The sequence below is a fragment of the Prinia subflava genome, chromosome 8 (assembly GCF_021018805.1).
Source record: "Prinia subflava isolate CZ2003 ecotype Zambia chromosome 8, Cam_Psub_1.2, whole genome shotgun sequence".
NCBI lineage: Eukaryota > Metazoa > Chordata > Aves > Passeriformes > Cisticolidae > Prinia > Prinia subflava.
This window is the reverse complement of record NC_086254.1, coordinates 34,288,550-34,311,808: the sequence shown is the minus strand read 5'-3', so window position 1 is coordinate 34,311,808 and position 23,259 is coordinate 34,288,550. Positions and strand designations below refer to the sequence as shown.

Genomic DNA, 23,259 nt, shown 5'->3' with positions numbered 1-23,259 from the left:
GGAGAGCTGACCCTGCCCTGAGGCTTCTTGAGACCCAGCTACTGAATTTTCCACTCCTGTTAATAACAGAGCAAGGGTTCAGAGCAGGGGGAAGCTCCTCCAGGCACACCATCCCTGCCTGGCCCAGGGCTCCAAGTCCAGACCCTCCGGGCTGGGCTGAACCCCTCTGTTGAACTGGATGCATCCTTTCAGCACTTGAAGAGGCTGATAAAGATGTAGAACAGCTAATTACAGAGGCAGATGGTGACAGGAAAAGTGGGAATGGATTTAAACTAAAAGAGAAGAAATTTAGGTTGGATATTGGGATGGATTTTTTTCCCTGTGAGGGTGCTGAGGCTCTGGCACAGGGTGCCCAGAGAAGCTGGGGCTGCCCCTGGATCCCTGGCAGTGCCCAAGGCCAGGTTGGACAGAGCTTGGAGCAGCCTGGGACAGTGGAAGGTGTCCCTGCCATGGCAGGGGATGGAATGGGATGGGATTTATGGTCCCCTCAACCCAAACTGTTCTGTGACTCTGAGCCAGCCGTGATGGTGAATGGGAGGCTCAGCTCCCAGTTGCTTCCCTGAAGCAATTCCAGGTCCATGACAATTAGCCAACAGCTGGAACACCACTTAAGCACAGCTGCCATCATGCAAATTTAGAGATTAGTAGGGATTAAAGTGGTTTGGAAAGCCTCACAATTTCTCATTAATGCTCTGGGCTCCCTAATAGCCAACTGCCCTCCATTCCCCAGATGGCTCCAGATGCCCAAGGCTGGGTCTCTGTGCCCTCCGTGGTGCCCCAGAGCAGCCACCAGCCCTTTGAGGGCAGCAAAGGCAGCCCTGCAGAAATGCAGGGAGGTGGCACAGAAAGTTAAAAATGCTGTTATTGCTTTGCACAGTTCCCCCTAGATTGGCAAGGCCACCTCTCAGTGGCTCCCTGCACTGCTGTCCCACAAACCTTCTCAGTGGAGGCCTCCAAAGGGCTCCAAATCCCCTGTCCCAGTGACCCAAAGGTGACAGAGTGGGGCTGCAGGGGATGGACACCATGGGTGGCACCTTCCATCGGAGAGCACACACCACAGGCACCTGGTGGCACCAAACCCCCCAGTGATGATCCCTTCCAGACCTCCCAGGACTGGAAACCTCCTCCCTGCAGTGTCAGAGTCCCAAGGCCACTTACCTGCCACACACACAAACAATTAATATCTCAGAAGCTCTCCCTGGAGGAAATCCTGTCTCCTCGCCATGATAACTCAAGGAAGGTTTTCATAATGTTCCATTTCACCCCCTTATTTTAATCACTGCATATTTGTTATGAAATGAGTTACTTTGATATTGCAGAGGGAGAAGAGGGTGGGGCAGGTGAGGATGTGATGGGAGAGGAGAGAGGGTTGGAAAGCTGAGGACAAGGCAGAGGCCACTTCCAGGGCATCCCCCAGAATAAGGAGAGACTGGTCCAGCTCTACTTTTCATACATTTTATTATAAAGAAAGGTAAGATAAGCATTGTGAACCGAATGTGCCAGGTGCTGCCAAAGCAGCGCCCTCAAACAAAATAAAAAATAAAAAAAACCCCAAAAATGCACCTTAAGAGAAACTGTAATTATGCTCTCTAATTTTTCATAAATAGACAAAAATCATTGTCAGCAAATTTTAAATAGATGGACATATGGCCGGAAAAAAATAATAATGCCATACAACATGGATATAAATTGTCCATTTCTTGCTGTACAAATAATAGAAACAAGTTTGGCAGGCTTTTTTTGTTGGTTTTTTATACACATCTCCCTTCTATGTATAACTAAAAAATGTGCTACAATTAATATAAAATGCTTTTACTATAAAGTAAACTACTAATTTCTTTCACAAAAAAATCTTAAAGATGTCTTTAGCACAGCTCTAAAACACTTAGTAAACTACTTACAACTATCCAACAAATTATATTTTCATGATCTCTTTCACATTTGTCCTCTCGTAATTTGCCTTCTGCTTTCTCCCCCACCTACCTAGCAATAGTTTTTTATTTATTTTTGTTTTTTTTTCACCAGACCGTCCAAGGCCTTTGCATGTACAATATTCACACAAACTTCACATTTTCTTGCACAAAGTTTAGTGCTGTTAGCAAGTCAAAAGAGTGCATCCTCCTACTGAGCTGGCCTAATGCTGCAGGACACCAGACCTGGGTTTATGCTGCGTCTAAAAGCAGTTCACTAGGAAAATAGTCTGTAGCTAAGCTGATGGCAAGCAGAAAAACGGTGTCCTTAGTTTAACTTCATTATTTTTTGTTGGTTTTGCGCTTATTTTATCATTTTTATGTGCATTTTCTCTCTTTATTGATTTTTTTGTTCTTTGCGATTTACGAGGTGGGGTTTATTTTTTTTTTGCTCGTTTGGTTGGTTTTTTTGGGGGGGGGCGCTTCCACAGAAAGTAGACTTTTAATTTCTTTTTTTTTTTAGAGTTCAAAACTGAAAGGATAAAAAGAAAACTGCTCTTAGAGCCTGGAAACGAAGCCAGCGCCGAGGCGCGGTGGCCGCCGTCCCGCCCGTCCGACCCGCTCGTGCCTCCCCGCGTGGGCTGCAGGATTGACCCTCTCAAGTGTCCTTCGTCTGAGCCTCCTCCCGACGGTGCTGGGCCTTAGGTGAGGTAGAGTGCCTTGTCCCTTGGCAGCATGCTGTAAGAGAGAGCAGAGGACGGCGTCAGGCGGCGGCGAGCGCTGAGGAGGAGCTGGCACAGCTGGCGCGCGGCTCGTACCACACCACGGCGTCTGGGGTGATGCCGTTCTGGTTTTACCTCTTTTTCTTTTATATTGGTGCCTTAGGCTTTAGCTTTTATGTTTTCCAGATCCTGTACTGCATTAGTGTGTAACTCTGAATTCCATACAGAGTGTTAGTAAGCTCTTTTCACTGTTTGGTCAGACAAAACAATCACTGCAGGCCTCAGAGCCAAGGACATCCTCACAGCCTCAGGCCCGAAAAGTGTAAACAAAAGTGAACTGGGGGGAGCAAACTGGGGGAATGTGACTTCACTACCTGAAGCTGTAATTGGACAATTAACCCCTGATATGCAATTAGACCAAACTTATATCTGTCTGAAAATCTTCATTATCCATCATTATGACCATCATTCATCTTGGGTGTAGCCTCTGCCAGGCTCTTGCATTGCCCAAGGTGTACCTATTGAAGGCCTTTAATAAATACCCACTTTATTATTTTAGCTCTGTCTGGCCTCTGTTCTAGGTAGCCACTCCAAGGCATCAATATGTTCTCTATATTCTTTATGCATATATTTGTAACCTATTGTATTAGTGCTACTTTTCCCAGTAGTTTTCCGTGCCCTTTCCCCAGGCAGAAAGACAAAACATATTCCAAAGCCTCTGTCTTATCTTGGCTCTCCCTGGCAACCAAGGCAGAAAACCAGCTCTTCAGACGTATTTTCATCAACAAAGTACCAACAACCCTCCATGTGAGGGGGGTAAGACTCAGAAGGGGATTGACCAGGGGGTGGAATTGCATCACCACTTATGCTCCTAATTGGTGCTTTTTGTCAATTATGCTAATATACCAAACTTATAAAACTGTCCACACCCCTGTGGGGGCTGACCTTTTGTGGATGTTTTTCCATACCTGCCCCTGAAGGCCTCCAATAAAGACCAGCTTTCACATTACCTCCTATACTAACATTATCTCAAAAGTGTGTGTTGTTTCATTTCTGAATGAAAAAGGCATCAAGAGCACAAAACACAGCGTGGGCTGCACACAGAGGGACCACAGCAGGATCATTTAGGTTGGAAAAGCCCTCTAAGATGAGGTCCAACCATTCTCCCAGCACTGCCAAACCATGTCCCCAAGTGTCACATCCGTGTAGCTTTTAAAGCCCCTCAGGGTGGTGTCTCCACCACTGCCCTGGGCAGCTCTTCCAATGCTTAGCCACTCTTTCCCTGCAGAATTTCTTTCCAAATACCCAATCTAAACCTCCTCTGGTGCAATTTGAGGCTGTTTCATCTTGTCCTGTCCCTTGTCACCTGGGAGAAGAGCCCATCCCCCTCATTCAGGGGGTATCCCTGACCTAACCCTAGCCCTAGGGGGTAATCCTAACTCTAACCCTAAATTTCAGGCTGTAGTTGTAGAGAGTGAGAAGGTCTCCCTAAGAGTAAGAATTGGGTGCAGCTTCATTTCTTCCTGAATTTCAGCTGTAAGGGCTACAGCATCAGTTTCCTCCTCTGGCGTAGTCGCTGCTCTTGGTGGGGCTGCAGGGCAGGGCCAGCTCTGGGTGTCCCTGCAGGTCCCACCACAGGATGTTGGAATGCTCTGCCTGGGATCAGCCCCGGGGCCACCATGCCCTGCTTCACCTCACCTCACGCTGTGCCGTGGAGGTTCAGAGTTAATTTTGGATCTAGTGTGCTCCTTCTGACACTGCATAAGGAGAGCCCAAAAGGGAACCCAGATGCTCTTTTTTGGGGACATTGTAGGGAGAGAAGTGGCTGGAGTCCCTCTCCCCTGGCTGATGATCTGTGGAGGTTTTGCTCTGAGATCCAGGACTGTCAGTGGGGTTTATCCCTTGCACATACACAATGGAAATATCACCAGCTCCATAAAGACATCTTGGCCCTAAAAAGTGGTGAAGAACAAAAAGTCTTGGGAGGTTCTGGTGTGGGTGGGTTTGTGAGTGGAATAACAGAGAAGGAGCAGAGAGCAAAGCAGGGCTCTTGTTGATAGAGCTGTCTTCTCATAGAGTCAAGAGCCCACCCTCTGCTAATCTCCACATTTTATAATCTGCATTTAAAATGCAGAGTCTTCCCTCCTGCACTCAGGGAAGATTTAATGCCACTGAGCAACAGCGAGGTATTCCAGTCCTAAAACTTCATTAATTTTACACAACATGCTACAGAACATTTCCCAGTTCATTACAAAGTATTACCATAAATAATTGAATCCAAACTAAGTGCAGTTGTGATGGGTTATCTTTGCCTTTTTATAGTGTTTGCTCATTTAGCTCCTGATTTGGAAAATTTCCCGCTTTAGAGAGGATCACTTCATTGTTGGAAGGAATTAGGGAGGTTATGAATGTCTGGATCTAGTGGCTGTACATGTTTTTTTGTGCCTGGACAAGGTGTAATGCACAGTGTCCCATCTTTCAGCCTAAAGGAGAGTGGGAAGAGGTGAGAAAAGTTGCTAAAGGATGACAGCCAAAAAAAACCTAATCCGTGCCTTGCAAATGAGAGGAAGGACACAGAAAGATGAATCCAGTTCAGTGTTATTCCAAAAATACCCAAGTGTGAGAGGACAAAGGTAAATCATAGAATGTTTTAGGATGGAAAGGACACAACCCCTGAAGAGGGTGTGGAGAGAGTTGTAATCAGAAAACAAGGCAGAAAAAACAAGGGAGGTGCTTTAAGATTGAATTAGGGATTAAGAAAGATTTGCATGTGGTTGTAAATCAAGCTGCACCTCTGGTGGAGGTGAGGCAGCTCCCTTGGAGAAAGTCACAGTGAAACAGAGGAATTCAGTGCCTGGGAAGGAGCAAGTGCCACAATCAGGCTGTCAGGTGAGGGAGACAGGGGACTAGGAAAGGAGTTTGTGATGTGGTGGCAAAAAAGCATTGAAACTGTGCTGCAGTTGCCTGTGGGAAGTGATAGTCAAACACCAAGCAGGAGCTGAGAAATGCTCCCCATGTCTGCTCACAATCTAGGACAGCTTGGGCTTCAGCCCAGAAAGAGCCAGGAAAATTGGATGGAAGTCAGTAAGCAAAAAGTCATTAAGAATAGGGAGAGCAGGAGGTAAGAAACATTTAAAACTCTCTCTCCAGCATGGCTGAGTTATGAATTAAGGAGTGTCTGCTCGCAGGATCCCAGAATTTGCAGGGCATGAGGGAAGAAGTGTCATTTGATGGCATTCTAACTAGCAAGGCTGGGAAACAAAAGTCCTTACAGCAGTTCCCTTATTAGATAGAGAAGGACAGAGAGAAAGACAACCTTGTCAGTTTTTCAGAAGTGATCTGAATGTCAAACACAAAAGAAAACGAGGCTTGGGAGGTTTTACCCCAGCTAACCCAGTGCCAACAGATGTTGGAAGCTAAAGAAATATCAAGGTTAGACATGAAATAAAATTCATAACCCAACAGGGCTGTCTGTGCGCTGGGGAGGTTGGGACGATCCTCCCTTCCAGGAATCTGGGACAGCTGAGTCACATCCCATCAAGGAATAATCCCTTCCTTTCCAGCCAGATTTTGCTCCTCACACTGCTGCTTTAATTGCAATTAGGCTGAATGCACTTCTGAGGTTGAAATGGGCCATTATATGGTCCAGAGACTTCCCAAATAAACCTAGGGCAGCACTGAGGAGCCAAACCCCTGGAGACATCCCTTTATCACTGCTGTGCCCAAGATCTGTTCAGGGTTGGACCCACCCAGCTAATGACAAGGTGCTGTGGAGGACCCCAATGACAACTTTGAATGTCACTTGGAAATCAGTACAAAGTGCATTGGAGAAAGAAGGAGAGTCAGGAAGATCATGGAATCCTGGAGAGGATCGGGTGGGAATGGGCCTTAAAGCTTATCTCGTACCCATGGGCACCTTCCACCATCCCAGGCTGCTCCAAGCCCTGTCCAGCCTGGTCTTGGACACTTCCAGGGATCCAGGGGCAGCCACAGCTGCTCTGGGCACCCTGTGCCAGGGCCTGCCCACCCTCCCAGGGAGGAATTCCTTCCCAATCCCCCACCTAACCCTGCCCTCTGGCAGTGGGGGGCTGTTCCCCCTTGCCCCATTGTTCCTTGCCCTGGATGAGGAGATCCAGATCCTCTCTTTTTCTTGGCTTGTGAGCAGCCTGGAGGCACAGGGAGCTGCAGCCCTACCCAGATGTCTGGGAGTGCTCCAGGTGATGCAGAGGGGACACTGAGGCTGCAAATCCCAGAGCAGCAGAAGCAGGAGGTGAGGGCACTGCTAGGCAGGCTTAAAAATAAATGAGAACAATGCAGCTTTTGGCTGCCAGCAGCTCCTGTGCCTTTAGTCACAGGAGATGGCTCCTTCCTCAGCAGACACTATGATTTTTTCAGTGCACTAAGCACTTTCTGCAGGACTGATCTCTATCCATCTGAGTTCCTTGCTATAATCTACTCTAATAATTATCTGGAAGTCTCTGCATAATCTGTCTGGTTTTAGAATGACTTTTTTTTTCCAGGAAGCTGCGATAAAGCCATGAAATTTGATATTTCTGCTGTGACAAAGGCATGAAATGCATGAGCTTTGATCATGAATTGCATGGGCCCTCTGCTTACAGTGTGGCACTGCAGCCAGATGTCACATAGCTTGTTTTAGCAACACAGAACTCAGTCCCCACTGCTATGGGAACATTTCCCCTGTTTCTGGAGTGTCCTGGGCTTTCTGAATGGGGCCCAGGCAGTGGCATTTGCAGAGGGAATCAAATGTTTTCCCAGCTGATCCCTGAAGAAGTGATGCTTATTTCTAGGGGAGTTCATTCCTGAGATCTGCCCAGCACCTCTGAAATTGGGATCCATGAGCCACAACCCTCCAAGCACCTTCAGCATTTTGCCCACAATATGTTTTACAAGCAGGTCCTGATCATGTTCCTTCTTTCAGGCTGTCTGCAGAGACTTCAGGGAGGAGCAAAGGTCAGACCTATCCATGTCCCTGAGTCCCCTCGGGCAGGCAGGCAGCAGGGATATTCTAATGGATCAGGCAGTTATTTATTTCCCTGGAAGGAATAAATGTCTGTACAGCCTGTGCCCAGCCCAGCAGTTGTAAGTGCTCTGCTGGCACAGACAGGAGCTGTGCTCTGAAAAGCCTGGGAGCTGGTTATTATTTCTGGAGAAAGCACCATGTTCCAGCACTTGAAGGAAATCAATACTCCGACCATATCCAGCCTCCTTCCCAACCTGCTCCCACAGAGAACCCTGGGAATGTTCTAGAGAGCAGAGTCTCCAAACTCTTAGAGCTGAGCCAAGAGCAGTGGGTTAGGCAGAGGTTGGAAATGGCTTCCACACAGTCCTCATTCCCCAGCTTTAAGACTAGCCTGATGTTTTCATTTATTGGGGAATTTAAGCACCATTAAATGGTCCTGCATGCTGGCACACTCACGCCAGGGCTTGCAGGGCATAAGGGGAAGATCTGTGCAGAGGTCAGTGGGGTTTCCTGCATGGTGCAGGGGGCTGGAGCACTGTGTGGCTCTTGGGAGGACTGAGGATTTGTACACTAACCCAGGGTTGGTAAAGGTCCTGCTGGTACAGACAATTATGGGAGGCTGTGGCCTCGGTGATAAGAGCAACTGCTTTAGGAACAGAAGAACATTGCTCATCACAGAATCACAGAATGGTCTGGGTCGGAAGGGAACTTAAACCAATCTCAATCCACCCCGTGCCACGGGCAGGGACACCTTCCACTGTCCCAGGCTGCTCCAAGCCCCATCCAACCTGGTCTTGGACACTGCCAAGGATCCAGGGGCAGCCCCAGCTTCTCTGGGCACCCTGTGCCAGGGCCAGCCCACCCTCCCAGGGAAGAATTTCTTCCTCAACTTATCTAAATTTCTTCTCTTCCAGTTTAAAGCCATTCCACGTTGTCCTGTCGCTATCTGCCTTTGCAATTAGTTGTTCTTTGACTTTTTAATACGACTCTTTAACTACTGGAAAGCCACATTGAGGCCTGGCCTTATGGACACGGCTGCTTTCCAGCCTGCAGGAACTCTGCTGGGGGCACTGCTCCAAAAATAAATGTGTCTAACTCTTCCATGGAATGAAAGTAAACTTAAAAAAAAAGAAAAAAGAAAAAAAAAAGGAAATATTTTTGTGTCCAATGAAGAATTTATCCATGATTTTTAGGCTACCTGCTTCCATAGCATCATTTCAGTGAACCTACTGAGATGAGGGAGCCTTGGGCCCCCTTGAGCACTACTGGCTGTACATTTTAGGGCAGACCCTGAGCTGCTGCCACAGCCCAGGTGTGCACTAGCAGTGAGCTGTGGTGTGTACTGGCCTGCAGTGGTTGACCCCACACTCCCTGCTGGGGTAGTCGTTGTCCCACTCAGTGCTGCCTGGGGGGTTTGATGCACCAGGAGAACGGGGTCCAACACTGTTCTGGAACTCAGACGAAATATGGGAGAAGTCCTGCGGGGTGGAGAGGAAAAGGAGGGTTACAGGAGCACTCAGAGCAGGAGAACTGCACATTTAACAACAGTGCATCATCACGTTTGCAGGCACTGCCCCCCAAACCTGTCAGTTCAGAGCACGGGAGGAGCCCCAGGGACAGAGGGGTCCAGGCCCAGACCATGGTGTCAGTGCAGCATTTGACATCCCTTTTCCTGCTCTTTTTGTCAGGACCTCCCTCCTCGAGGGTGGGAATGGCTGTGGAGGGCACACAGCCACAAAAGCCTTGGGGTTTTTTGCAGTCTGGCCACCAAAGGCAGTATCCAGTGCAGCTCAGCTCCCATGCAGTGCTGAGTTCCCCACCCCAGTGTTCAGGAACAAGGGACAGCCACACAAGCAACACTGTCCCCATGAGCTGCCACCACTGACAATTCAGCAAGGACACTGAGGGGCTGCTTTAGCTGAAAGCTGATCAGTTTTCCCCATTTTTTGGGGTGGGTTTAATTAAATTTATATCCATTAGGCAATGTATAGAAACCAGATTCATGATAGTTACCTAGCAAAGAACATGATTTTTTCCCAGAATATCCAAATTAGGGCAATGGGGGCTATTTTTTTTTATTTTTATATTTTATTCACAAACGATGATGCTTCACAAAATGCTGTCCTCAGCAACAGCTTCTACCCCAATGAGTGATTGTGAGGATCCCCTATAATGTTACCACCAAGTTACAGAAGCCCCTTTTGCTGTGCAGAGCCCAATCCCTGTGCTGGAGCAATCAGGATCATTTAGGCTGGAGAAGACCTCCAAGATCAATCATCGAGTGCAGCCATTAACCCAGCACTGCCAAGCCCACCACTGAACCCTGTCCCCAAGTGCCACATCTACACATTTTTGGAATGCTTCCAGGAATGATGCCTCCACCACTTCTCTGCACAGCTGTTCCACTGGCTGAACACCCTTTCAACAAAGGCATTTTCCCTAATTTTCAATCTAAACCTTCTCTGGCACAGCTTGAGGCCATTTCCCCTTGTCCCATCCCTGTTCCTGGGAGCAGACCCCGATCCCCCCCGGCTGTCCCCTCCTGTCAGGAGCTGTGCAGAGCCACAAGGTCCCCCCTGAGCTCCTTTTCTCCAGGCTGAGCCCCTTCCCAGCTCCCCCAGCCCCTCCTGGTGCTCCATTCCCTTCCCTGGGAGACTCCCTTGGGGACACCCCCAGCCCCAAGAACCCCAGAGCCCGTGGCACTCACCTGCTGTCCGGGCGGCGAGGCGTTGATGGGGGGCTGTACCTGTAGTGCCATGGGGGGGGACAGGAGGGGCTGCTGGGGGACCTGCTGCATGCTGAGGGGCTGGGGCAGGAGCGAGCTCTGCGGGTGGTGCAGGGACAGCTGCTGGTGGAGCGGGGGGCTGATCTGGAAGGAGGGCGGCGGGGAGGCACTGATGCTGGGCAGCAGGGGCTTGGAGGGCAGGGTCCGGGACAGCCCGGCGTGCGGGTGGCCACGGAAGCTCTGCAGCTCCGACGGGGACAGGAAGGAGCCCAGGCCGGGGTAGGGAGAGGAGGCCTGCGGGGGCATGGGGTACATGGGCTGCTTGGGGGGGATCATCTTGGAGGGGGGGTTGCTCTGGGTGCTTTTCGTCTCCCCCTGGTCGGCAGAGCTCTGTGGGGAAACAGAGATGAGGTGGTGAGGAAGGAAGAGAGGGAAGGGTGATGTGCATCCTGAGATACCCGCCTGTGCAGGGGATGCTGCTCCTCTCCCTCCTGCCAGCACATGAGCTCCCAGCCCTGCAGCAGCTGGGTGCCCACAGGCTGGGTGCAGCATCCGTGTCTGGGGAACTAAAGCCCAGTAACTCAACCGTGCCTTTGGCAGAGCCTGGAGCATCAGGGAGAACAAACCAGCAGAGGCAAACTGCCCACCAGCAGTTTGGGGAACAAACCCCCCTGCTTCCAACAGGGCACAGATGGGCCTGTAAACCCTCTGCTTTCCCCACCCTGTGCATTCCTGCAGCCCTGCTGGGTCTGTAAGGCACAGGACAATCATGGCATCATCGTGGCAGGTAGGAGAGGACAGGGGAAAGGGTTGGAAAATGAGGGTTTTGTCCTGTGAGGGGTCCTGTAATGATACTCCTGATCCTTTCTCACCCAGCAGCCAGGACCACACTGTGCTGCTTTGCTCGAAACAGAAGAGCAACTGGAGAAATTGGGAATAAACCAAAGCCATAGAGCACATGCCTCCATGACTTCCATGCCTTCCACGACTCGTGCCTCCAACTGCTGAGAGGCACATTCAAGACAAGACCCTCAGAGGGTTTCAGAGGGACCAATAAGAGTTTTAAATCCTTCCCATCCCCTTTTTCTGTCCTTGCTGCTGTTGTGTTGAGAAGTTGGCAGCTACCAGTCTGCACAGGGGCTCTGAGCCTTTCCAGCTCACCATCACCACACGGATCCTGCAGAAGAGGGGTGATTTGAGAGATCACATCGTCTCCCAAGGCAGCTGAATGTGATGGTCAGGCTCTGAGATGTGGTGTAGTACAAGGAGAAGCTTTGAAGGGACCACTCACTACCCAAGGGCAGCATTATCCCTGAGCCAGGAAGATTTTGAGCTCCACAGGAGCCACCCCAAATTCCCATGCAGTGAATGCCTGTGTCCCCTCTCTGGGGGTGTGGGGGAGGGCAAGCTGTGAGGTCCCTTGGGATGGGCCTTCAGTCTAGGAGACTGGGCCCATCATTGCTCCCCAGTGTGGTCTTGCAGCACTGGGAGTTCCTGTCTGAGCTTGAAATGCCCTGAAATTTCACTCTCAGGCACTGGAATGGGCTCTCTGGCTTTGGCCTGGCTGCAGCGTGGTGAGCACCCATGTGGTCACATCTCATCAACCCACAGTTATGGGTCTTACTCGTTAAAACTCCCTAAAAACTCCCTAAAAATCTGGTCTAGGCTGAACATCCACACAGAAGCAACACCTGGGGTCCTGAGCAGGTGGGACAGCCCAAGTGCATGGAGCAGGGTGCAGCAGGATGCTGGTACCAGTGTCCCAGTACTGGGTGTCACCTTCCCCTGGGCCAGTCCCTGGTGTCACCTTGCCCTCCTGACCCCGTTGTTGCACTCACACCCCAAAACTGGGCATGAAACCGTGGGGACAGGCAGCAGGGACCCCTTCACCCCACACAGGGACACTGATGAAACTTCCCCTGCTGCTGACCCCATCCCAGGTGGGGCTCACTGCAGGGTGCTAAGGGCACAGCCCAGCTCCAGCCCCAACCGTGCTGCAGAGCCCCTCTTTCAGCCCCTTGGGAAGGTGCTAATGCTGGCATTAGTTCTGATATCACAGTAACACAGGATTTCTGATGGATTTGCTCCTCCCTGGAGGCTCCTGTGAGTCGTAACCCGTCCGCGAGTGCGGCTGTACCTTGGAGACGAGGCTGGCCCGGTACGCGGCCAGGGCTTTCAGGTACTCCTTCTTGGCAGCCTCTGTTTTCCTCTTGTAAGCCTGGAAGGACCAAGGAATGGATAACCATTAACAGAGGGAATGGGGGGAGGGCTGCTGGGCTCGGCTGCACCCCTCCTGCTCAGTGGGAGCCCCTTCAGAGGCGCTGTGTGCATGAAAAACTCAATTCTGCTGCTGCGGAGGAATTCACGGCAAACCAAGAAAGTGAAGCCCCTGGATTGGACCATGCTGGGAGTTCTGGAGGTGTCTCTGGTCAGAGTGGTCTGTGTGTTTAGACAGGTGTTTGTAAGAGACACTGTCTGATTTTATAGGGTGAACACAGTGAAATCCCTTCTCAACAGGAAGCAGAGTAAAGAGCAATCCAGGCTCTTGGAAGAGCAAGACAAAAGCCAAATCCTCAAATGACAGGACTCCCTTTAAAATCCCTTGCAACTCAACCCATTCTATGATTCTGTGGTGATGACCAGCTTAAAAACATGTGAGACAGTCAGAATCCCTAAACTACCCGTTTGTTTTCTTTGATTTCCCAATATTAATTCTTTGAGGTCCAAACTCCAGCTCTTCCCTGCAGTCTGAACAGCTGGGAACTGCTTTCACATCTTAAAAAAGATGAGATTTTTGCCTCATCTTATGACTTGGTGAGCTGGAGCTTGCAGGGAAGCAGCAAGTACTAGGACAGTTTGCTTCCCGTAGAAAAAAAAAATAATGGAGCTTTGCAAGGTGAATGATGGTTTATTTTTCCATCTTTCCTCATAATGAGAGATGCCTCTTGATCATGTCAGTGCTGGTCCCCTTCCTGCCTGGATCCTGGTCCTCCACATGGAGGTGAAGACCTTCAATAAATGATGGTGTGATCCAGCCTGTCCCCAGCAGTGAGTCCTTGCAGAGTTACACACATTCAACTGAGTAAGGGGAGGAGTATTTTAAAATGGAGTAAAAAATTCAGGATAAAAGCAGAAACTCCCAGGAAAAATACCCACCAACCCTCTTCTCCACTGGAAACACAAAGCCTTCCTCAAGTGAGGCACTGAAAGTTGATTTCAATTAGAACAGATTGGCATGTATTTAATTGAGCTTTCAGCCAACTGAAAAGCTGAAGCCTCATGGGCACGTTCTCTGTCCAGGATGATTTATCTTGGATATTGGGAAAAATTTCTTCATGGAAAGGGTTGCCCAACCCTGGAACAGGTTGCCCAGGGAAGTGGTGGATTCACCATTCCTGGAGGTGTTTGAAAGAGCACTTGGGGACGTGGTGGCCATGGCAGTGCTGGACAGTTGGACAGGATGATCCTAAGGGTCTTTTCCAACCAAAACAGTCCCACAGTTCCATGATTTAGCTCGTTCCCCCTGCAAATTCCCATGGCCATGGCAGACTCCCTCCCAACACTGACCTCTGAAGGGGGAGTAACCTTCCAGCAGTTGAACTGAATGTGAGTTTAAAATCAGTACAGATAAATCCTATTAAAAATGGATTGAAAGCCTTATTTTCATTGCTAAATCACAGTGAGTTCTGTAATGAAACGTTTTGACTCGACACACTGGAGGTCTCAGACAGCAATTTTCTGAAATGGAGCATTTCCCTACGTTTGTCTTTGGCTTTATGGTATTCAGGAAATATTACATTTGCTCCATTCAGAACAAAATTACTTTTCAAAATGTCAGCCTGAAGAAGAGTTTGCTTGTGAAAAGTAACTATTTCTTCAAACAGTATCAGTTCCCTTAATAAAAGCTATTACCTTTCTCTACAGTCTCCACATCTTTTATTATAGGATCAAAGAGTGGTTTGGCTTGGCAGGGGCCTTAAAGCTCACCCAGTTCCATCCCCCTGCCATGGGCAGGGACACCTTCACTGGAGCAGGTTTGTGCCCATCACAGCACCACGGAATTTACAGTGCTCAGCAGCAGAGCTGATGGATGCTCTTAAATGTGGTACCTGATGCCCTCACAGCAGTGAAACAGAAATTCCTGTATCTCAGGCCAGTGTTTAAGAGTGGCCACAGCTGAATGCTGATCTATGGAGAACATATTTAATTACTTTTCCTCTATAACAGCAAAATACAAGAGCGCTTTTACCATTTTTCTTTTCCAGGATATTCAGAGCTATGCAGAGACAAATTTAATTATTAGCAAGACTTGCCTGGAGAAAAACCTGCAATTTCTGGGCAGTGAGAGGACAGGTAAATAAGACTTCCTAAACCTAAATGCAAATAAATAAATAACCAATAAAGTCTGTGCCCATCTTCATCTCCATCACTGGCTTTTCCTGCTAAACCCTTTTTTTATGCCACTCTTCATCTGTTTTTGTCTCTTTTAGAGCATGTGCTGCTGGGGGGGCTCTGGTGCAGCAGGACTGGGAAGGGTCCCAGTGTCTCGTTCTGCTGAAGGGAGGGGGGATTGCTCCAGGCAGGAGCCCCCGTGCCCCCTGGGCCAGCCCTGGCTGAAGCCTGGCCAGAGCAGGGCTGCCAGGAAGGGTGATGGGGTGAGCTCAGGGATTGTGCTCTCTGAAGTTTCTCTGGTGAACTGGAAGTTCTGGAAGATTCCCAGTGGATTATCTGGGTTTTAATCATAGAATCCCAGAATGGTTTGGGTTGGTGGGACCATTTTGATCCATCCCTGCCATGGCAGGGACACCTTCCACTGTCCCAGGCTGCTCCAAGCCCTGTCCAACCTGGCCTTGGACTCTTCCAGGGATCCAGGGGCAGCCACAGCCTCTCTGGGTGACCTCTGCCACCACCCTCAGTGTAAAGAACCATCCTAAGGGTCTCCTGTTGGGGATTTTGGGGTCGTGCCCTGTGCCCACAGGACTCCATCAAGGACACTGAGCTGCCTGTCCCCAGGGAATCACCACGCTGACGTGGGATCTGAACAAACCTCCTGACAAATCCTCTGTGTAAAGGCAGCTCTAGCACAGCATTTATAACCTTTAAAATTTTAATTTAAACATTGACAAAACCACATTACTTTCTAATTAAATCCCATTTTCTCCCAGGGATTTTAATTTTGAAGCAATTTATCAGATTTAAGGATCCTCAAAACATTTTGCATGTTTTTCTTCCTAACCTGCCATGCCCACTGATTTATTTTCTTTATTCATTAGCAGGAGGATTCATTAGTCATTAAGTGAGTGGGTGGGTTGGGGAGGGGGGGGAGGAAGTAAAAATGGTTAGTGATTATGAAAACAAAAAAAAAATCCGAGCTGTAAGAAGCATATGTCGGGATCGTAATCCTGACACCTCTGTGTCTCAGCAAAGCAGCCAGTAATTGTACCGTAATGAAATGTTCTTGTTTGATAACAAGTTAATTAGAGAAGACAATTATTGCAAGCCCCGCTGACGCCCACGAGCGGCTCCGTGTGGCGCAGGCTCCGAGCGGCAGCCGGAGCTGTCATCCCTAACCCCTGCAGATCCAGCAGGAATGCTGCTTCCCAAGCCCAGGGAGCCAGGGGAACAACTCAAACTCCCCCCCAAAAAACCAAGGGGTGCATTGACCCCAGGTGGGGATGTCTCTGCTGCAATCCCAGGTGGAGTTTGGGGCCTTTTGCTTCAAAAAAAGTCAGGAGAGGAGAGATGGGGAGTTCAGGAAAGGTCTCCAGGAGGAAAGCTGGGAGGGAAGACCAAGAGGAGCCACCACAGTGTACCAGAGGAGGCATGGAGTGATGCTCTGCATGTAGGGAAAGAGGCAAAATAGGCTTAAATTGCACCAAGGGAAATGTTGGCTAAGCACTGGGAAGCCTTGAGAGCAGTAAGGATAATTAAGCACGGGAAGACATTGCCTGGGGAGATGTGTAATCTCCACCACTGAGGGTTTAAGAACAGATTAGGAACACATCCATCAGGAATGGCTTAAGTGGAGATGATCCTGACTTCAGGCATCAGGATGGTCTGGTTGACCTCTTAAGTCCCTCCTTGCCCTTCTTTCTATGATTCCATGACTGGTTTTTTTTCTTCTCCCAAATGTGTAAATTTGGTTTTTATTCTGCTTGTAAATCTGCAGGGTTTTTCGTGTAACCATTATATATTTTCCTACAAGATATGTCTTGAGATCACCATAACTTACGGCTTATTCACAGGATAACTCAAAGCATGTCCTCCCTGCCACATTCACCCTTCTCTCCACACATCCTTACCACAGCCTCTGGAAAGGCAAATAGGAAACACGGACACATTATCCTTTCCCAGCTCCTCCTTTCCTTCTTGCATCCTCCTTTGTATTCCCATCTTGGACAAGAATTATTCTGTCCCTCCCCACATTAAAACCAACTAACCCAAGCTGCACTTTCAGAATAAAACCTTCAAGTCTTGAGATCAACATCCCTGAGGGTACCTACAGGGAAGACCCTGGCTGGGGGAAGTATTTGCATGGTTTCAGGAGAGTTTCTGCTTTATCCTGGTGGAGACACGGTGCTGTGAAGCAATTCCTTCGGAGAATGAATGGAAGAGCCTGTAATGAAGCAGGAATTGTAACTGGTTAAAGCATCCTGAAACATTCCTGCTCTCCACTGCCTCGACTTCATGGGGTGGAAGTCATCCCTTGCTCCATGTGAGGGCACAAGCATATCCTCAGGACAATCCACTGGGGATTCCAAAGGGAACAGGAGGGTGACAAATCCCAACCTTAACCTCCAATGAAACCCACACACCATTCACCTTCCAAACCTCTGATCTTGCTCTCCAAGAAGAAAAGTGACACTCGTAGAGCTGCTGTCAGGAGAAGATTTGACCCTTCATATTCTCCCCATCATGACCCTGCCCTCCACCAGACCTTCCTTGAAGCCTTGTTTGGGACTGGTGCTTTGATCCCTCTCTGTGCATGGCTTTCCTCGATGCCCAGAACATGCTGAAGCCTCCTGCCAGGCCAGGGCAAACTTCTTTGACCCCACAGCCCCTCACTGCCAGGGCTTTGGGGCTGCAGGGGGAAAGTGCATCCTGCTGTGGCTCCAGCACTGACAGCTCGGTACAAAGCTGGAATTGGGCAGTTTGTTGCTTGGCTGTTCCTGTGGGATCTTTCCCTTCAGGTGGCTCTTCCATAAAACAACTTTACAGCTGGCCCATGATGCCTGTGTCCACTGCAGGCACCTGCAGTGTCCTGCCAGCAGCTGATGGGTCAGGTTCCATCAGCAGCTGGATCTGATTAAATGGGTGACTTTCTGCTGAGCAGGCAATTCTTCTGCTGGCTAATTTACCCCTGGAGTGTGAATGTATCCCCGGGGCTGTGTTGTTCTCCAGGCTGTGCATTTGTGTGGGAAAATCCTATTTGTATTTGGCCATGGAGTCACTCAGCATTACTGAACTGGTGCTGGTGAAGCACGAGCAAGAACTCATCTCTCGTACCTTTGTGTCCCCAGACTCACAAACTCAACTGAAAATGCTGGGTTTGCCCAATCTCAGCTCATTTCAGATGGGAAGCTCTGGGTTATCCTGGGGATCACCCAGCAGATTGCTCGGGGGCTCCTTGATTCCTGTGCTCTCAGTCCCTGGGCTCTATGGAAACACCTGCCCAGGGCTTTGGCTTTGTGGATTAGCTGACAAAAGGAAGCTGCTTCCAGAGACTCCTGCAGCTGCCACCTTGGCACCGATCTCTGTGGTCTCCATCACTGCATGGCTCCAATCCAACCTCCTCTTCACCAAAATTCTTCAGGGAACGGGGAGGTGCTTGGAGAGGGAAGAACAGAAATAGGCAGAGAGTGGATCCCAGCCAGTGACTTCTCTGGAGAGTCTCCAGGGTTATCACCCCCAGGCAGTCCCCCTGAGGGAGGACAGTCACTGGGGCTGGTGTCACCTGCCCTTGAGCAGATCTGGCCCGTGGTGGCCCTGTGGAATCAGAGGAGGGGCTGTGGGTGGCACAGACTGGGACCGGGCTGTCCGTGCCAGGGGAAAATCCTCCTAGGGAATTAGCAGAGCTTGCTCCAATCTGGCACTCAAATTCTTCTAATTTCTGTCAAATCAAGCAGCCCTTTTAAACCTTGCTGGGGAGCGCTGCTTGAGATCTGCTAATGGAAAAAGTCCCACCGAGGCAGGGGATTCTGGAGCTGGGACCCGGAGCTGTGGGCAGATTCCTTTGACAGGTACCCCATTGGATGCTAATGGCTGAATTAGCATTTCACTCTGCAGCAAAGCCGAAGCTATCTCTACAGGAACAGCTGCTAAACTATTTGCAGAGTTCAAAGAGGATGTATTAATATTTTTTTTTTCTCCCCGAGTCACATTCTTCAGATTCCCGTGTAAGCTCCTTAGGAAGGGCCACGCCAGCTGTTGAAGAATGAAGATTACAACGTCTTGCTAATGCAGTGCTGGGGATATTTAAGGTATTGTTATTTATTCCTGTTCTACAGCCACACTGGAAGGGGTTAAAATGGGGAAGAAAATGGTGCTCTGCTGAACAGGTGTCCTTGAGCAGCACCCAAGGACACGGAGATTGCTAATCCTGTATTCCACAGCATGATCAAATCACCAGGCAACAGATATAAATAAAAAAAGGCAGGAAATAAGGAAATTTAGATACAAGTGTGTCAGAGGGAAAATGAAGATTCATTGTGAAGAGGCTGAGAAGAGAAGAAGAAGGAACAAAATGACAAAGCCACAAATGATAAACCAGTAAGAACAAAAGAAAGGGGGGAGAAAAAACAGCCTCTCTGTGAAATGCATGTCTGTGACAGCAGCAGCCAAATCAAAGATGCTGCTAGATTATATGGTTTCTTGCATAATATGCATTCTGGTTCCCTCTCTGTGTTTGTCTTTCAGCTGGTGCACAGGGAAAAAAAACCATATCTGAAATGGGACGTGAGCAACCTTTATTTTCCTTGTTTCATCAGGAGGAGAAAGCAAATTTGCTTTGTGGGAGCAGCAGCACCTGCTCAATGGCAAATAAATAGCTCCAGCTTTGATATTACAGTGCATATAATCATTAGCAGCACAAATGGCAGAGGATTAACCCTCTGCATGCTGGCCAGGGCTACCTGGCAAAGGGCTGGCATGTCACTGGTGCCAGCAGAAATGCTCCAGGAGGTGTCAGTGGAGAGGGGCTGGGGCTCTGGAAGGGGCACAGGACACCCTTCCCAGCCCAAGGCACTGCCTGGCATGGCTACAGGCCACCAGCACTGGGCTTCCCTCAGCCCTTTGGCACTGCCAGGGGGCCACCCCACCTCTGTGCACCCCCTGTGTGCAGGATGGAGCTGGGGGGATGGATGGACACGGGGCAGGCACAGCAGGGACGTGTCAGGGGCTGCTCACATGGGGGAATCAGGAAATGCCCTGGGTTTATGGAGCAGCTTCCCTGGAACTGCCTGCTGCTTTCCCACAGGGTGGGACCCTAAACACCCCCAGGACTGGGCCCATGCTGGGCCCACTGAAAGGCACGGGATAAGGTCTGTAAACCTCCTCTGGAGCAGGAATTCCAGGGATGTAAAGAACTGCTGGGGCTGGGGTCTGCACCTCTGGGGATCCAAGTGTGGGACCGGGTTCGGAGAAGATCCTACAGCCTCAAATCCACCAGGAAGAGGGGAACTGTTCTCTAACTAAAACTTTGGTCGTAATTGAGCCAAAATACCAAGATTTGGCTCTTGCTTGCCTGCTGTGCCACCTCTGTGCTGGCTTTTCCCCAGTTTGTCCTCTGCACTGCTTCCTGCAGTGAGGACGTGAAGCCACTGCTGTTCACAAAGCTAAGAGCAGCATCCCTGATGAAACACTTCCCTTCTTCAGCTTTTCCACCCCTTCCCAGAGCACAATCCTGCCTTGCTGATGGGCTGACCCACAGCCTGGTGCAGCCACGTGGCAGGCTGGCCTACCAGGTTGCAGCAGGATTTTGGGCAGTGGTGCCAGGCTGTGCTGCTCCATCCCCTCTCCAGGTGTGCCAGGAGAGCACTTGGAATGCCTGCTTGCCTTCCCAGGGAACGTGAGCACCATTTCCTGCAGCCCTGGGCAGGAAACACCTACAGGACAGCCCAGGCACTTGTTTTCACATATTGAAGGCATTTTAAAATTTTCTTTTCCTTTTTCCCTTTCCATTGCATTGCCTCATGAATCTAAAAAAAGCTTCACCAGGGATGCTGGCCGAGGAAAGCAAACAGGGGCTAAATAAACTCTCCTCCAGCCAGACACTTCCAGAGTGAACGTGCCACATCACACAAACCAGCCACAGGGTCCCAGAGCCAAGGAGAAATCGTGTTCCTCCAGCCAGAGTCCCAGGCAGGGAGGTAACTTGTGGGAGAGAAGTATCCAGCTGGAGACAAAGCCAGGAAGTTAATATTTAAGCATTCAGACAAGGAACAAATGACTTAATTAAATCAATTACGGAGGGAGAAATGGAGCCACTTAGAAAGCGTGTGTAAAGAGACGGCGAGGCTGCTGCGAGCTCATGAAAAAGAAGGAGGAGGGAGAGTTAGCAGGGAAGATAAACGGGCTGGTTTAATCCCTGCTGTTAATTAAGAGCCGAGCGTTTGCACTGCGCTGAGTCGGGGCTGCAACGCTGCTACTCCGAGCTGTGCTCAGGGCCCAAACTGTGGCTGTGCTTGGAACCTGGTGGGGTAAAGGAGGGGCACAAAGGGGAATACAAGCAGGAGAAAGAGGTGGCATAAAGCTTTTCCACACTCCTGAACCAACAGCACAAACCCAGCACCTATGCTGCATCTTCCCAGGGCTGGAGTCCCCTCTTCGGATGAGGAATTTCTGCCTGCATGGTCCTACAGTGATCCACCAAAAGAGGAGAAAAGGGAACAGCAGAAGGGCTTTCATCCCTGAAGATCCTCTGCTCTTACTCCTGACTCAGTGTGGGGAGGAAATCAAGGTTATTTCCCAGCATAACTTCCAGTTAAATGGCTTTTTCCCTCCCTGCTGCTCTCTCCCCAGATGGAGCTGCCTCCAGAGCTGGCCATGGACACCTGGCTGGAGCTGTGGCCAGGCTCCAGGAGAAGTGCTCCCAGCTAAAGCCTGTTTGGGCCCAGGACACATCACACACCTTGCCAGACCTCACTCTGCCTGATAAAAAGCCATCCTTGCTCCGGGAGGTGTTCCCTGGGGTTCTCTCAATAGGCAACAAGCAATTACAGCTTTTGTAACTGACTCAGCAGCAACCAAGGAGGGAAAGCAGGACCCGGAATTCTCTGTGTGAAGCAGACGGAAAGTGGCTGACAGCTTTGGGGCAGCAAGGTTTCCTCTGTGAGGCCACTTCAGACATCTCCTTCTGAAGCTTTTAAAGCCTGAACGCTGGATTTGAAGCCAGCAGTACAGGGAGTTAATAGTGTTTAGCCAGTTGGCTGTCACTCCTTGTAAGTAAATAAGCAAATACAAACCCTTCTCCCTTCTCAAGCTGTAAAACCCCACGTCAGGGAAAGGTCACTGATGGCTGTGCAGAGTATGAGCTTATCAACAATAATTAGTTGCCATAAAAATTTGCTCTTGCCCACGCAACAACAGCGATTTTTGCACAGTGGGCACTTCAGCACTGCTCCTAAAAACAGCCTCTGGTCCTGCACTTCAGCCTGTGGAAGCCCCTGGCCATGCCCTGAACATGCCTGGGGAGATGCCCTGCACCGTGGAAATACACATTTCAACAGCTGAAAGACAAAAATAAATAACCCAGTGACTCACTTGCTTTTGTTCTTCTCCCAGACTGTCCCACATGGAGGCCACGATTTTTGACACGTCCCCGAAGGTGGCGTTGGGGTTTTGCCCTTTGATGGCTGCTTGTGTGTCTCTGAAAAACAGGGCGTAGGCTGACACGGGCTTCTGGGGCTCATTGGGGTCCTTCTTTTTCTTCTTCTTTTGGCTTTTGGGCTTTTTGCCCAGGTCTGTTGAAGGTCTTTTCTCTCCAGTGGCCTGCAAAACCAAGAGATGAACCTTAGCAGTCGGCTGGGAGTGGGCTGGTGCACCCCTGCTGCAGCTACTGAGCCAAGGAGATGAGAGAGGGAATGGGGAGGGGAGATGTCCCAGTGGAGAGGGGGGAGCAGCCCTGGGGGTCACTTTGTCCCTCAGGAGCCTCTTGGATCATTGCACAAACTGCTGGTGGATGTCTGAGCCTGCTTTGGGGCCTCCTCTCAGACCAGCTCATAGTTTGGGTTCATCCCTTTGTCCCTACTCTGAGTCTGGGGCTTTCCAGTCCTCAGTCACTCTCCTTGCCCGCCCTCCTCCCCAGCTCACTCACTCCTTGATCCTCTTCTGGATCCTCTCCAAATGCTTCCCAGCTAGATTGCTTTAGCAGTCCATGAATGTTCCAAACTTGGCTTCCACATGTTTCTGATTTCCATCCTGTCAGCCTCCTTTGCCAGCTGCTCCTGACTTCCCTCACCTCCCCATTCCAGCAGAGATGTGAGCACTGACCAACACCAGCATCACATCAAACATCACACCAGGGCCATCCAAAACTTGCTCCATCCTGCTAACATACGTGTACACCTATCCAGAAAATATCCAGGAATTGAACTATTTTAATCACACAAATTAAGTGCTTTGCCCCTGCTGATCACTATTCCAACTGCTCTGGGTGCAGCTGGGTGACCAGGAATGGCTGTGTCCACACTCACTGCCCAGTGGGTGTTGGAACTCAGGGGAGCAGGACACAGGGAACAGGAGCTGGCCCTTGTGGCTGCTCAGCACAAAATGCTGCCACTGGGCTGGGAAGTGAAACAGCAAGGCTGGAAACAGGGATGCTTCCACTGAGGGCAGCATGGAAAGAAAATCCAGTATCAGTCTCCCTTGGGATGCAGTGTATTAGGAAAAGGCTCTTCCTTCAGAGGGTGCTGGCACTGCCCA

General features: G+C 49.9%; 1 protein-coding gene across 1 annotated transcript in view; it reads right to left on the bottom strand.

The window, feature by feature from the left end:
* Positions 1-1,439: 1,439 nt before the first annotated feature.
* TOX2 (TOX high mobility group box family member 2) overlaps positions 1,440-23,259 on the bottom strand; it is a 152,105-nt gene continuing 130,285 nt past the window's right edge. Inside the window, exons 5-9 of the mRNA XM_063404670.1 lie at positions 22,099-22,326; positions 12,476-12,556; positions 10,321-10,728; positions 8,961-9,091; positions 1,440-2,648 (exon numbers count right to left, since the gene is read on the bottom strand). Of these exons, the coding sequence (XP_063260740.1) occupies positions 2,612-2,648; positions 8,961-9,091; positions 10,321-10,728; positions 12,476-12,556; positions 22,099-22,326 (885 nt within the window). The 3' untranslated portion in view covers positions 1,440-2,611. The remainder of the gene's footprint in view (positions 2,649-8,960; positions 9,092-10,320; positions 10,729-12,475; positions 12,557-22,098; positions 22,327-23,259) is intronic.